At 33.7% G+C, this 13,385-nt stretch overlaps 3 protein-coding genes across 3 annotated transcripts; 2 read left to right on the plus strand and 1 right to left on the minus strand.

Annotated features, from left to right (window-relative positions):
- The first annotated feature begins 3,977 nt into the window (after nt 1-3,977).
- Nucleotides 3,978-8,274, plus strand: LOC106651837. Its single transcript, XM_014370513.2, has 5 exons — nt 3,978-4,290; nt 4,370-6,481; nt 6,631-7,141; nt 7,213-7,658; nt 7,732-8,274. The coding sequence occupies exons 3-5, from the start codon at nt 6,958-6,960 to the stop codon at nt 7,915-7,917; spliced, it is 816 nt and encodes a 271-aa protein (XP_014225999.1). The 5' UTR covers nt 3,978-4,290; nt 4,370-6,481; nt 6,631-6,957; the 3' UTR covers nt 7,918-8,274.
- Nucleotides 8,275-8,869: 595 nt separating this feature from the next.
- Nucleotides 8,870-11,647, plus strand: LOC106651858 (ras-related protein Rab-8A). The gene is made up of 5 exons (XM_014370544.2): nt 8,870-9,372; nt 9,825-9,885; nt 10,125-10,263; nt 10,341-10,544; nt 10,618-11,647. The coding sequence occupies exons 1-5, from the start codon at nt 9,249-9,251 to the stop codon at nt 10,714-10,716; spliced, it is 627 nt and encodes a 208-aa protein (XP_014226030.1). The 5' UTR covers nt 8,870-9,248; the 3' UTR covers nt 10,717-11,647.
- Nucleotides 11,648-12,000: 353 nt separating this feature from the next.
- LOC106651877 lies at nt 12,001-13,354 on the minus strand. The gene is made up of 3 exons (XM_014370568.1): nt 12,951-13,354; nt 12,563-12,875; nt 12,001-12,481 (listed from the first exon to the last, which is right to left on the minus strand). Exons 1-3 carry the CDS (start codon nt 13,134-13,136, stop codon nt 12,186-12,188), a joined length of 795 nt encoding a protein of 264 aa, XP_014226054.1. The 5' UTR covers nt 13,137-13,354; the 3' UTR covers nt 12,001-12,185.
- Nucleotides 13,355-13,385: the final 31 nt, after the last annotated feature.

Consider the following 13,385-nt stretch of genomic DNA (forward strand, 5'->3'; position numbering starts at 1 on the left):
GAAAATTGCCGGAAAACCTTTAAAGTCGAATATCTCAAAAACATCATTTTCAAGATTTTTCTAAATAGTCTCAATCGAAAGCTGAGGAAAATTCTGATTTATATGCAAGTTTTCAGAGTGTAGTATCTATACAGGGTGCGACAAAAGCATGGAAATCTCTGGAAATATCGCAGAATATTCGTTAAAAAAAATCAAAGACCCTATATCCGACGTATTTTTCGACAAGGAATCCGACGGTGACCTTGAATTTGACCTTGGACGTAACCTTGAAGCGCCAGTGACCCAAAAATCGATTTTCCAAAAAGATACCCCCATTTTTTATTGCCTCAAATTTTTTCAGATTTTTTAATTGAAGGCGATAGCTTATAGAGCCAAAAAATGCTATTTTTAGCAAAAAAAGGTTTCTAGAACCCGATGATTCCGGTGAAAAAAATTGGAGATATTTTTTTACTGGATTATTAAACTATTACGATTTGACCAGACTTATTAAACTATTACGAATGCATTTTAAAAGGTTCGGTACGTCGTAACCGACAAAGATTTTACGATCATTAACAATTAAATACGGATTATTTTCATTGTTATTTAATATTTGTATGGCTTTTTGATTAGGCGAACCTTGATCGCAAACCATGTACCTTACTCTAAACCCGATTTTATCTGTCATTTCAATTATGCGCCGAATCATTTCGGCCAAGAATCCCCAGCTACCGCGGATTTTGACGTAAAGTAAGTACATTAATGGCTGTTTCCAGTTATAGGTTGATCCCCGCAGTATAAAAACTAAAACAGATGTCGCCATTTTTGATTCCCTGCCTCCGAAATCTAGCTCTAAGTCGTGAAAGCCTTCAATGTAATCTTCTTTTAAGTTATATTCTAAGCCCGATTTAATATTCATTTCGTCCCAGCACAAAACCGCTTCTTTCTCGAAATCTGACTTGTCCCGCAATTTTTTTTCTAATTGATCGAATAATTTTTGGTTTTTACCGGTTTTCAAATTTAAAGCATTAACGCAAGACCGAATTCAATTTACTGATGGTAATTTAAACTTCTTATGCTCTCGTAAAAACACATAAGCTTTCGAAGATTTACAAAACAACCCTAGAGCGAATTGTTTTTCATCTTCCTCTCACTTTCTGCGCTTTGAGTGCATAAGTTGCATTTTTAAGAAACGATTCATTTTAACGCTTAAATACCGGGAAGTTTCTTGTAATATTTCTTTGATAGATAATTTAGGACGTTTTTTATTTTCGTTTCGTTTAATTTTTTGTTTAAGAGTTTTATTTATGCGCATAAGTTTTTATTTATTTATTTATTTTTTTAAGATATTATAGCTCTTTCGTTCATTAATTTATTTACTGTCGAAATATCAGATTTAAACGTATTGAATATTTCGCGTTTATTTAAAAGTTCTATAATTAAATTATTGTCATTATCCATTATCGCAGACATATTGAAATTATTTACTGCTGTATTTTTCAGACACGTTCTAACGCTGCCATGATACTCATAATCCGTATTTAAAAAATGTTTGCTGCATACCCGTCTATTGTGTAAACGTTTGTCATTAAGTTCCCTAAGCTCGGCGTTGTCATACATCAAGCCACTGGTCTCGGCTAATACAATAATAAAAATTTTGTTAATAGAAATATAATTCACTGCTCTGAACACGTTAGTCATAGAGAAGCGGGTATTTAAAAATGAATTAATATTACTCTTAACAATCTTAACTATCTTGACTGTAAATATAATCATAAATATAATAAATGATTTGGATGATAAAAAATATGCACAAAAAATATTTTCAAGAAAAATTTTCAAATAAATTTTTTCAAAGCCATTCATTTTATTTAAAATATTATTTTTCAAATATTTCCTGTAAAAATACATCATTTTTTAAAATAAATGTGCCTTACAATTAAATGTGAATATCATTTTTTTTTATAAAAATATTTTTGTAAATTTTTTAAGATTTTTCAATTTCAGGCCTTCACAAAAAATATAGATAGAAAATGGACGTTTGTAGGGGAGGAGGGAGGGGGTCTGAAATTTTGATTTTGGCACTTTTTTATCGTGTACTATAACAAAGCGCGTCAAGATCGGTGACATACGTGCGGACGAAAATTTAAAAAAGTATTATTTTGACCCACATACATTTGGAGCCTTGGTCCCGCGTCGTATAATCGCGTTTAAACACAGCGACGCTCAATTTCATCGCATTTTCAAGCATCTCGATACTTTCTCAACGGGACACACTGGCTCGCGCGCGCGTGATGATCTTGAATGCAATTCTTTTTCCTACATCTGGCCAAGATCAGCCACCGAGAACGTGCAGAGTCATTGCTCCTTGAATCGGCCGATCGATCGGCAATATATCACGAATAATGTTCGCATAAACGCGCGCGGCTTCGATGACTTTGTATCTGACGTTGCGCGGCAATTATACATCACCAGCTCGACTCGATCGGAGAGAGTAATTAATACGTCGTTTTTCGCAATGCCACGAGTGTGGTGTGTATATCGCACGACGACGTCGACGCCGACATTGAATCGAATCGATAATCCCTCCTTCCCCGATGAAATATGTGACAATAATTACAAAAAAAAATGCGCCGATGATCGCATAGTAAATGATTTGGCTTGTGCACTTCGTTCCGCTGCTCGATGCACGTAGTCTATAAAAATATGTACGACTTTACATCGATTTTTAGTTTGAGGCGGCCTTGGCATAGTGCATATTCAGACTGAATGTTAATTTAAAGGACAATGCAAGTACTAGAATCGTTTCATCAGGACATTGTTTCGCTGTGAATTCCGCTAACGTCTAATTACAGTAGTTCAAAATTATTGTTCCTAGCTTCATTGGAAGTTATTAGATTATAAAAATAATTCTAGTTCTTATCATAAGCATTTATAATAGTCTTTTTTCTAATGCAAGTAATCATTCGAAAATTCGTTTTTATCAATTTTTTTTCCATTTATTTGATAAATCAGAGTTTATTTAATTTGTTAAACACCTTAATGATTGAGACATTATTTTAGTAATATGAATACAAATTTTCGATTATAGTCACAAAATATTACCACGTGAGTTTGATACGTTTTTAATGATATATGATCGGTCGCATCTAGATCAGTCGTTAAGTGGGTCTAATTGTTCCCACTCGATAACAAAAGATATGGGATCGGTGCAACTCGTATATGACGAGCACATCTTATATTCCGGAAGCTCATAGGGTTTTCGAAGCAATTAAAGATAAAATCGCTCACTCAAGTACTTGCTACGTATTATGACTCCCTGGAACTGAAAACCTTGGAATATACGTATACCTACGCGATCATATATATTTGATGAATTCTTTTAACTATTCAAATCTTTGAAAATGAGACGGGTAGATTGTCTTCGGTAGCGCCTGCATGCAGACGACCTGTCCAACAGTACACGATCGAACAAATTACATGAGCGGTAAAATCCTAATTTTTCATACAACGGAAAATTATTGTTGAATGAATAATTTTGTTGAAGTAAAAGATATTAATCAGATCAAAAGTTATTGATGCTGAAAAGTATCGAAAATTTTCATTATTTCAACATGCAATAATTTTTATTTCGAAAACGAAGCCATGGACGACAGAATTGCACGATTAATTTTTGATTTAGAACAAACCGAGGAATCTACAAATAATTTTTGTTTTGAGGAAAGTACTTTAGCTTTTAAATAATGATTTTTTTTCCTGATCACTTGTGACTCCAGCAAAAAGAAATTTGGTTTTTATGGGTTAAAGAAGTGGATATGCTACATCTATCGGCTACGAAACGCCCTCGAGATGTTGAACTATTACGCGCGAGTTAAAAGTTCATTGTCCGAATTCCCGCTCGCTAATACTTTGTTCTCGTTGGTATATTTACAAAATATACGACTTATCTCTGCGCAGTTGTGCGTGTCAATCGTGTTGGCCAATTTTCGGGTAAGGCTTCGAATTCCGCGAACGATCGAGCTGCATCTCGAAAGCAACGTCAACGCATAACGTTCGTCAGTTGGAGAGTTTTCACAGTCACAGTATTGCTAAAAAAATCATGTCGTCTGCATTTGAGGAATCCGATCAAGTGGCTGACTGTCCGAGCCCTCATCGGGAACTCGTTCGCCTCATTAATATTGTCTGGGCTGCGGCTATGGTGGGATTTGGTTTTTGCGACAATTTGGCAGAAGCTCCTCAACGTTCGTTAAAATTATCTTTGTCGAAGCGATTGTAGTCTCGAGAGCATCTGTTTTGCTGTCTGGGTTTAAGGTAAGTCAACAGATAAGACGTTGATTTTCCTTCATGGATTCGCAAATATTTACTTTCTTATAATTATCGTATGTCGTAGTATTGTCTATGGTGAATCATTAAAAGAGAGCCACATCGAAAGAAAAGCCTAAAGCGTAATTCAGTCAGTCTCCAGCCTTTCATCGAACAAGAACTGAATTCTTATTCTTTCGTTCAAATTAAACTTGCCCCTTCCACACCGTCAATCATGTTTGATACTATTTCACTCTTGAATACCATCGAGAATCGAATTGTGGCCGAGTTCGTTCCGAAAAATTTCAAAATTCAATTCATATTTTTGATGACGGCTTGCTTCATTCTTTTCCGTTTTATCCACGCGTGGAAAGCTGAACGTGGACTCGAACGTGAACGTGAACTTGAACGTGCACTAGAACGAATACGCGAACGTTATCGTGAACAAGGCCAAGAAAGTCAACAGCAATCGACTGTAATTTAGATATAGTTTTTTAAAACATTGCAAGTACCATGAATACAAAACCGCGACTTAAATTCAATTTTGGCATCTTATTGCAAATCAAATTTTTCGAAAAATAAGGAAAACAAGGTCGCGCGAGAAAACCAAACTTACGGTCAGTCACATACAATTTCTCTTTCGCCTCTTTGTACCTTATAAATCTTATTTTTCGACTGGACCTGGTTTTTGTTCAGTCATCGTGCTGAGAATCTCAAAATTGAATTGCACTATTCTTATAATCCAAACGACGATATTCAACTACGTTTTTAGGTTCAAATTCGATATCAATCTGCATCGAATAACGTCATCATTTCAGTTGCATTTGAAAAATCAGTTTTCAAAAATAAATTCATCAATGCCGCTTTATAATTTTACTCCGCAAGACTATTTCTATCTATTTTCTGTAGGCTCCGTAATAGATTATAGATTTTCAAGAAATTCATAAGTAACATATATTCAAACACGACGTAAATCTCGTTACTAGTGCAGACAAAATTTAAGTGTGTGCGTGTGTGTACTGAGCGCTCTTATTGTGTCGAATTTTGAGAGAGCTGCTAGTTCGAAAAGCGACGAGAGCAAATCTACGTTCAGTCAGTGACGATTTTCCGTGCAACTCACATCTCATATTTTAGAGTTTTATCTTTCGCCTGGACTAATTTCGTCCTATCCCGCTCTACAGAAATGATTAAAACCATGTCATACGTATATCTAATGATATACGTCATTATTCCACTCGCAACGTTAGCAATGTGCGAAACTTTAGTTAGACCTCATTTACGATTTCCAGTGTTTTTCTTTATCACCTCATCCTACTTGTTTCGACCGAGTCAAGTCTTTAGAAAATTCGTCTATTTTATTGGTCTTTGGTTGGTTAAAACATGGGTCAATCATTACAATCAACAGCAGGCGACGTAAATTTATTTTCTCGTAACAAGTGTTTACAAAATTCCAAGGGTGTGTGTGTGTGTGTGTGTTTGTGTTATGGCGAGAGCGAGCTGCCCGTTGAAAAGCGAGGGAAGCCAATTAACGTTCGAACAGATACGATTCTCCTCTCGACCGATACACACGTTTTATTTTTCGACTGGACCAATTTTGTCCTTTTAACTCTCAGTGATCATCATGGACGACCAACAATTATGTCAGTTAACCTGGTGGGAAAATTTTGTAAAGTTCGTTTTCGAAAATAGGCAGTCTGTCGTTACATTGTTGTCATTTGTGTATATCAACTTAAATTATCCCATGTATGATAGTCCTCGAGTGTACCTGTTAACGTATCTCAGTACAGTTTTTTTTGCATGTTTGTTCAGTCTTTTCGGGATTCAGTAATGTGGACGTATAGCTAAATTCATCTAGCTACGTAATCTTTAAAATAAATGTAAGTTTCTTACACTTTTGGGGGGGGGGGGCCAATTATACATTTTTATATAAAATTGTCGACGCGAGTGCGTCTGTACTCAAAACGCACCCGAGCAGCCGAACTGATTTTCCCCACCCAAGCCGGTGCTCGGCGCGCGCTTAACCCAGACTCGACAGAGAGGGAGCCTGCGGCCGAACGAAATATTTCATGGGCAACCTATATAGACCCTTTTTATGTATTACAACATGACTTATGGTGGACTGGCTCAATCATGCCGACTGTGCGTAGGAGGAGGCTGCAAGGTTAATTAATAGGAGTGGTCAGCTGTGTAAAAAAATGCGGTAAGGATAATAAGTTTATTTACTGAGAGACTGTAACTCGCTCTCTCACCTTTAATTGTGCATCTTATATTGTTACAATTGATTGACATATTTTTAAGATAAGTTCATTAATCCTTTTTTTTGTTCATTGTTTTTTGTTTCATTTACAGGTGTTCAACGACAGAAGACTATCGCGCGACCACATAATGTTCGATTCTCGAAATATCCTCTGTATATTAATAGAGTCGCCTACCTGCATTCAAATGGGCTATCATCCAGCTATAAATATAATGTCGTTGCTGCTAAAAAATTTGAATATATTTGGACTTGGCTGATGCTGCGGTGCTCTCTCCCCATGATATGGTCTTCACACACTCTCTACAGTCTACATCCTTGGCTCGCAATTGCTAGAGAAAATAAACCTGCAACCAAAAATATAGCTGAAAAAATTTTTTGACAGATATGCAATTTTCAATTTTTAACAATTCAACGACATCATGATGATTAAGAAAATTTTCAATGGCCTGCTCCTTGGTTGCACTTCCAATATCTTTGGTTTACTGGCTCCACTTCTTATTCCACCAATTCATATTGGCTTAATTTACTATTTTTGGCGAGACTTTTCCAGAGAAGTTGACAGAATTTATTGCACATGTTCTTGCTGGGACACTGTTTTTAAAGGTAAGATGCTTTATTTAAAGGTCAAAATTTACAAGATAATCTTTATTTTATTTTTTACAATTTTTTTTTAGGTTCATATGAATCAGGTGTGGCTTCCTATAAACATATGTACTTCAATGCTACACCTCAAACGCTCAAAATGTGGGTTGCTGTAGTACTTGGAGTTGTGATCTCTTATGAAACTTTTAAACATTTGGCGTTGTTAGGATTTCAACGTCAAATACGTTGGAGCATGTTAATTCTCTTTATTAGTGCAGTATTTTCTCATTACTATTCTTGGTGGGTCTATATTAATTACTGGAATGATGATTTTTATTCTCAGTGGTACCATCAGTTCTTTTTTTCAATTACTGAGCTTATATCTACATTTTTTGTGATTCATTTGACAAATACCAAAAATTCTGTTACACGAAGAAAAGCTTTGATTATAGTAAGCATCGCCGTACTACATATCCTTGCTGGTGGGTGGGACCAGTTTTATACAAATGTTTTGAAAGGACAAGGTTTTGCTCATCAGGTAATTTTAAACAATTATATTCAAAATCTTAAGTCAACCTCAAATGAACTTAGAAATCAATTGAATTTTACAGATTGTTCGTGATTTGGGATTCATGATTCCAGACATTCTTCATGTAATTATTCCAATATACCTATTGGAACCTAAGAAGACATATTCATTACCTGGAGCTGAGCTTCGAGATACAAATCTGGCAAAAGATTTGATGTATATGTTTGGTATAGTTTTTTTCGGCCTAGTTATATGTTCTACATTATAAGTAAATTTGATAAAAGTATTTACATCACCAAGACTGTTCTCATAATAAGTAGTGAAAGATTTTAGACGAAAGTTAAAAAAGTGATAATTTTTGAGCTGAAAAAAAACATTTTTTATGTGATTTTTGAATAGTCTCATAATGTTTGTTGACAATTAGACATAAATGTTGAACTAATATGACAAAGTAAACATAGTTGTTCATATTATACTACTGTTAGAGAAAAATATTAGCTAGATGAAAGAAATTAGTCTTGTAGAAAAGTAAAATCCATCATACTAATCAACTTGAGAATAGATTAAAGACTGATTTTTTTAATGATTTTTAAATATTATGTTATATGTATACCATGAAATTGTTATGCGAAATTTAAAATATGTGAAAACAACTGTAACGAACTTTTCAATTAAATGTATGTATATTTTTACTTGATTGAAAGTGCCTAGGAAGTGCAATAATTGCATGAAAAATTAAAGTTTTCTGTTGTTGAAAGAACATACTAATGATTTCTTGAAATGTATTGTGCATATATAAGCAAAAAAATATCAGATGTTTTAAAATAAATGTAGTGTTACCAAAGTACTTGGGAAAATTCTCGTACCAGTTCTTATTGTTCATAATACCTATTTACCATTCAGAAACGAATTGATTTATTGATCACTAGCAGTCTTAGCAATTTTAAAATAACATTAACATAGCTTACATATTCAAACACAGATATTTCAAAGCAGTTGAACTGATTATAATTTTATTTATGATGAAGGGTGAAATTGATACTACATAATGTTCGTTAAATTTCAGACGTACTTTTGATTGCAATCAAATCGAATCGAGCTTAAATAACCGTTGGTAAAATAGATCTCGCAATTGTGTCAACGATATCGAAGGATACTGCGAATAGGATATGTATTATGTACATAACGCGTTAGCTGACGTTTTGAACGTCAAAAACGTATAGGATCAGCAGCATACGCGCGAGAAAATACACGCATGACAGAGACTATGAGGTATAACTATATATATTGTATCCGCATGAAAGCGGAGCACATAGTCCGCGCGCGCGACTTGCAAGTCGTGCAAGTTGCGCAAGCCCCAAAATCGATCTGTTTGGGCTCTGTGGAATAAAGGCTATATACGGAGAGGAGCTGCTGCTGCTGCTACTGCTGCTGTTGCTGTTTTGCACATACAAGCAAAGCCACTGCCAACAAACAACACGCGCTGCTTCTCTCTCTTTTTCTTTGTCATACACGCCATCGAGGATTGAGCTTGCACGAGATACCGTCTTCTCGTTTCATACACGAAAACCAAATCGAATTTTGGCAAAAAATTAAATCATGGCTCTCGAGTTTGCCGCTACCTACAAGGTACTAGTTCTCGGCGACTCGAACGTCGGCAAAACCTGCATTGTGCATCGATACTGCGACGAGAGATATTACGACACTTACATATCGACAATTGGTGAGAAAAAACTTTTTTCTATATTTCGTTTTCTACCTTATTCGGCTGTTTCTTTGATGTCAATATTATTGTTCTGTAGCGACGAGTTCGTTGATTCTTTCGCACGTCAAAGCTCACCGTCTTCTTTGTTCGCGATTATCAACACTGCTCGAGATTGTGTTAAAATAACTTTGCTTAATCTGTAAATTTGGAAGAGACTTTTGCAATTGAATTTATAAGTAATTTTATTTGTTTAGATTATTTTTACTATAAATTAAAAAAAAACTTTTATTAAACATAGTAATTTTTGACTTGAATATTTACTAACGGAAAGTCGCATTTATTTTTCATAAGAATATAAAGTATCAGTCCACATTGAATGAAAATACGTCATGTGCGAAACTCCGACATTATCGATGAAAAAACTCTTGTTTACCGTATTAATTTTTCAAACTCCTTCCTTGAATTGACAGGTATTGATTTCAAACAAAAGATCATCAACCTCGACGGTACACCCATCAAGCTTCAAATCTGGTAAGTTATACCTATGAATCATACTTTATTTTTATTGATTTTTCGAGAAAAAAAGCAAAATCATCGACTGTTTTCTGAGCATACTATTGCTTGAATTTGTAATTTACTTTAGTGTAGCGAAATTTGGAGAATTTCAAAAACCAATGAAAAAAAATGATCAGAAATACTCAGCTTCAAAAAAAAAAAATCAAAAAGTCATTGTAAAGTAACTAAAAATATCTGTAATAATTTTTTTCAAGGGACACGGCCGGCCAGGAACGATTCCGTACCCTGACAACCGCTTACTATCGCGGAGCTATGGGTATTCTTCTCATGTACGACGTCACCAGTCTCGAAAGCTTCAACAATTTGTCTTATTGGCTACGAAACATACAAGAAGTGAGTAAAATATATATCGACCTGTGCGGCGACGCTTCATTCATTTTTTCACCCGATCGTTTTTACTCGTTGCACAGAATGCCTCCCCGGACGTGGTGAAGGTTTTGGCTGCGAATAAATGCGACGCCACGACTCAGCGAGCCGTCAAGATCGAGCAGGGCCAAAAGATAGCCGAGAACTTCGACATGCCTTTCTTGGAGGTGTCGTGCAGAGACAACATCAATATCGAGGAGTCGTTCCTGACTCTGGCGCGAAAAATTCGCGAGCAACGGGGCCAACGAGTAATATTCAATTTTTCTCTTTATCTCGCTAACATTCGCAAACTGACATTTCAATAATTGATTTTCTTTCTAGGCGAGCTTGTTCGATTCGTCGGAAAAACAGAAAGAGAGCAGCATCATCAAAGCTCTGTCGCCATCGCAGCAAGGCGATGCTTGGAAATGCTCGTGTTAGTCGATTCATTTACAATGGTTCTTTTTAGCAATAAGTTGTTACTTGTAATCGTCGGAAGTAAATGTCAATTTTATATTCTTTACATGTTATAAAAGCTGGAGGGTGTAAATCAATAAATGTCTAAGATTGATGTCGCATAAAATTAAGAGTCAACGGGTTTGCGATCTTAGCGCATTTTCTTTTACTTCCTTGGATGAACTATTATTCCATTGCGAAGGCGACATTTACCAATTTTTGTCATTGAATAACGTACGACCAGAAATTTTACCATTGATTATACTCGAATATCATGTTATAATTATTAGTTTAAGTAACTAACGCACATTTTTTTATACGCGACTTTTGAAGGAAGTTGTAATAATTGACAAGTAGAATAGGTGGTGCATTTACTTATCACTTCTTTTAACAGAAGTCAAACAGATAAATCATAGAATATAATAATCTAGAATTAATTCTCTCTAATTCTTAACGAGCTTCTCAATGTGCATAAGACGAGTGATTTTATTTTACGTTTTTGACTTGAGATAATTACAAAAAAACTCTCCATAACTCAAATTGTAGTGACAATTTTCATGTTTCTCAGGCAAGAATTATTTGAAATTTATCAAGACTGATATGTATAAAGCAATAATTTCGTTTATTTTTTCACGAGGGTAGACAGTGAAAAAAATTGTAAGCGACTTACAGTATAAGTATCCTTTTTTACGTGTCTAAGATATAAAAACTATAAGTAACATGTAAAGGGCCTAGACCTAATTGTTTTTCACCTGTTAATGAAATATACTAGAATTCTATTGTGAGTAAATTACGATTATTTTAAAATGTATGAAAATAACTGTTAAGTATCAAGCACATTGTGATGACTATTGAAAATATAACAATTTGTAATTAAAAGCAAATTTCATCTATTTATTCATAAACTTTAAAATATTGTATGTTGAAGTGTGGATATATATTATGTAAAAATAACAAATTGAATTAGAATTTGGCAAATTTAAATTTAGCCGTTATCGTGCCTATTGATAACAAAGAATAAAAAAACAAAAAACATGTAATTTTGCTTCTATATATTATAAAAAAATAAGTTTAAAGTGAAGAAACCTCAAATTGAAACAATTTTTTAGGTGATTAATATTTATTGGCATGACTTATAAAATGTAAAATCTATGCTTCAAGAGTATTGTATTTAAAATTCTGAGGCAAAGATTAGAAATCTTCATATATAAATGTTTTACATTTTTCTACCGTGTATAATAATCTTAATATAGATGTATTATTATCAAAATGAAATTTTTCATTTTTAATTAATTCAATAATGGTATAATTTTAAATTATCTTGAACTACATAAAAATGAAATTGGTATACTTAAGTACACTAGATTACAATGAGTTCATATTTTTAAAATTAAATGTAGAAAAATTAATAAATAGTTATGAATACTTTTCATTTAAGGTTTGACTAACTGATATCACAATTGAAATTCTGCTTTTTTGGTATTTTGTATGTTAGATGCTCTGGATAACTTTGTTGGTGGTACTGCACATCTTAGGACGCAGCTAGATTTTCTTTTTGAGCAGTTTTTTGTTGTTACTTTTGGTTCAATATCTTTTTTTTCCACATCTTGTACTTCCAATTTTGCAATCTGTTTTGCAGTTTTATTATAATTCATAACCTCTAGAAATACATTTATTTTATCCAAAGGTTTATCATTTTTCAATTTGGTTTCAAATACTTCCTTTGAAAACTTCTCGGTTATCATGCTACCTGCAATTGAAATAAAAATTAAGTTCAAATTATATAGTATCAATTGTACATGAAAAAAATTATTTTTGATTCAAATCATACTTCTTAATAACTTAATTCCCTCAGCTTTATATTCTTCTATTTCTCTATCTTTCTGATTTACTATGTTTGTTAGCTGATTGTAGCGATTATAAAGCTCATAAAAAGATGTAAAGAAAATTTCTAACAATGATTCATTAAACTTTTGAGGATTGCACTTTTTTAAATTAATGTGAAACCAAAAGCGAGCGTCATCAATTTTGCTCTCTAATTCTATTTGATCAAGAGAACAAGTAGTAGCATACTTTGGAATATCGAGTAATAAATTATCTACTATTTCTTCAACGTTGTATTCTTCAAATGCTGGATTTAGATCCTGAAAAAATTGTATGCCATTTAGAAAGAGAGTTCAAGGAAGAAGCTGAGTTAAATGTATGAAAGGATTAAGTACCTGACATCTGCTGACAATTGTCTCTTTGGATATGTTTTCTTCATAGAAATCTTTCAAGTTAGTTAAAATAATGTTCCTAGATCCATTTTTTTTGCAGACCCCTATCAAAAATTTAGAGCCACTTATATTTAGGGCCTGATATTTATAAGAATCGTCCAAGAAATTGAAATCTGCCGAATCACTCATTTTCGTCGCGTCAATTTTTGTGCATCATCGATAAAAAAGCTAATAGTTATATTTACTAAATTAAGTATTCTCTTTATTTTACAGATCGAATTGAATATTCATGATTGCAATTAAACTCTTTCATTAAGAATTTTTACATATTAGATAGAGTAGAACTATATTATTATTGGTAAAAATTGGCTAAAAAGCCGCATATGATAAAGGCCATGAACATTGAAGCCGAAAACTTTACTGGATGTAACTTGTTTT

The sequence above is a fragment of the Trichogramma pretiosum genome, unplaced genomic scaffold (genome assembly GCF_000599845.2).
Source record: "Trichogramma pretiosum strain Unisexual culture from Peru unplaced genomic scaffold, Tpre_2.0 scaffold42, whole genome shotgun sequence".
Classification (NCBI taxonomy): Eukaryota; Metazoa; Arthropoda; class Insecta; order Hymenoptera; family Trichogrammatidae; genus Trichogramma; species Trichogramma pretiosum.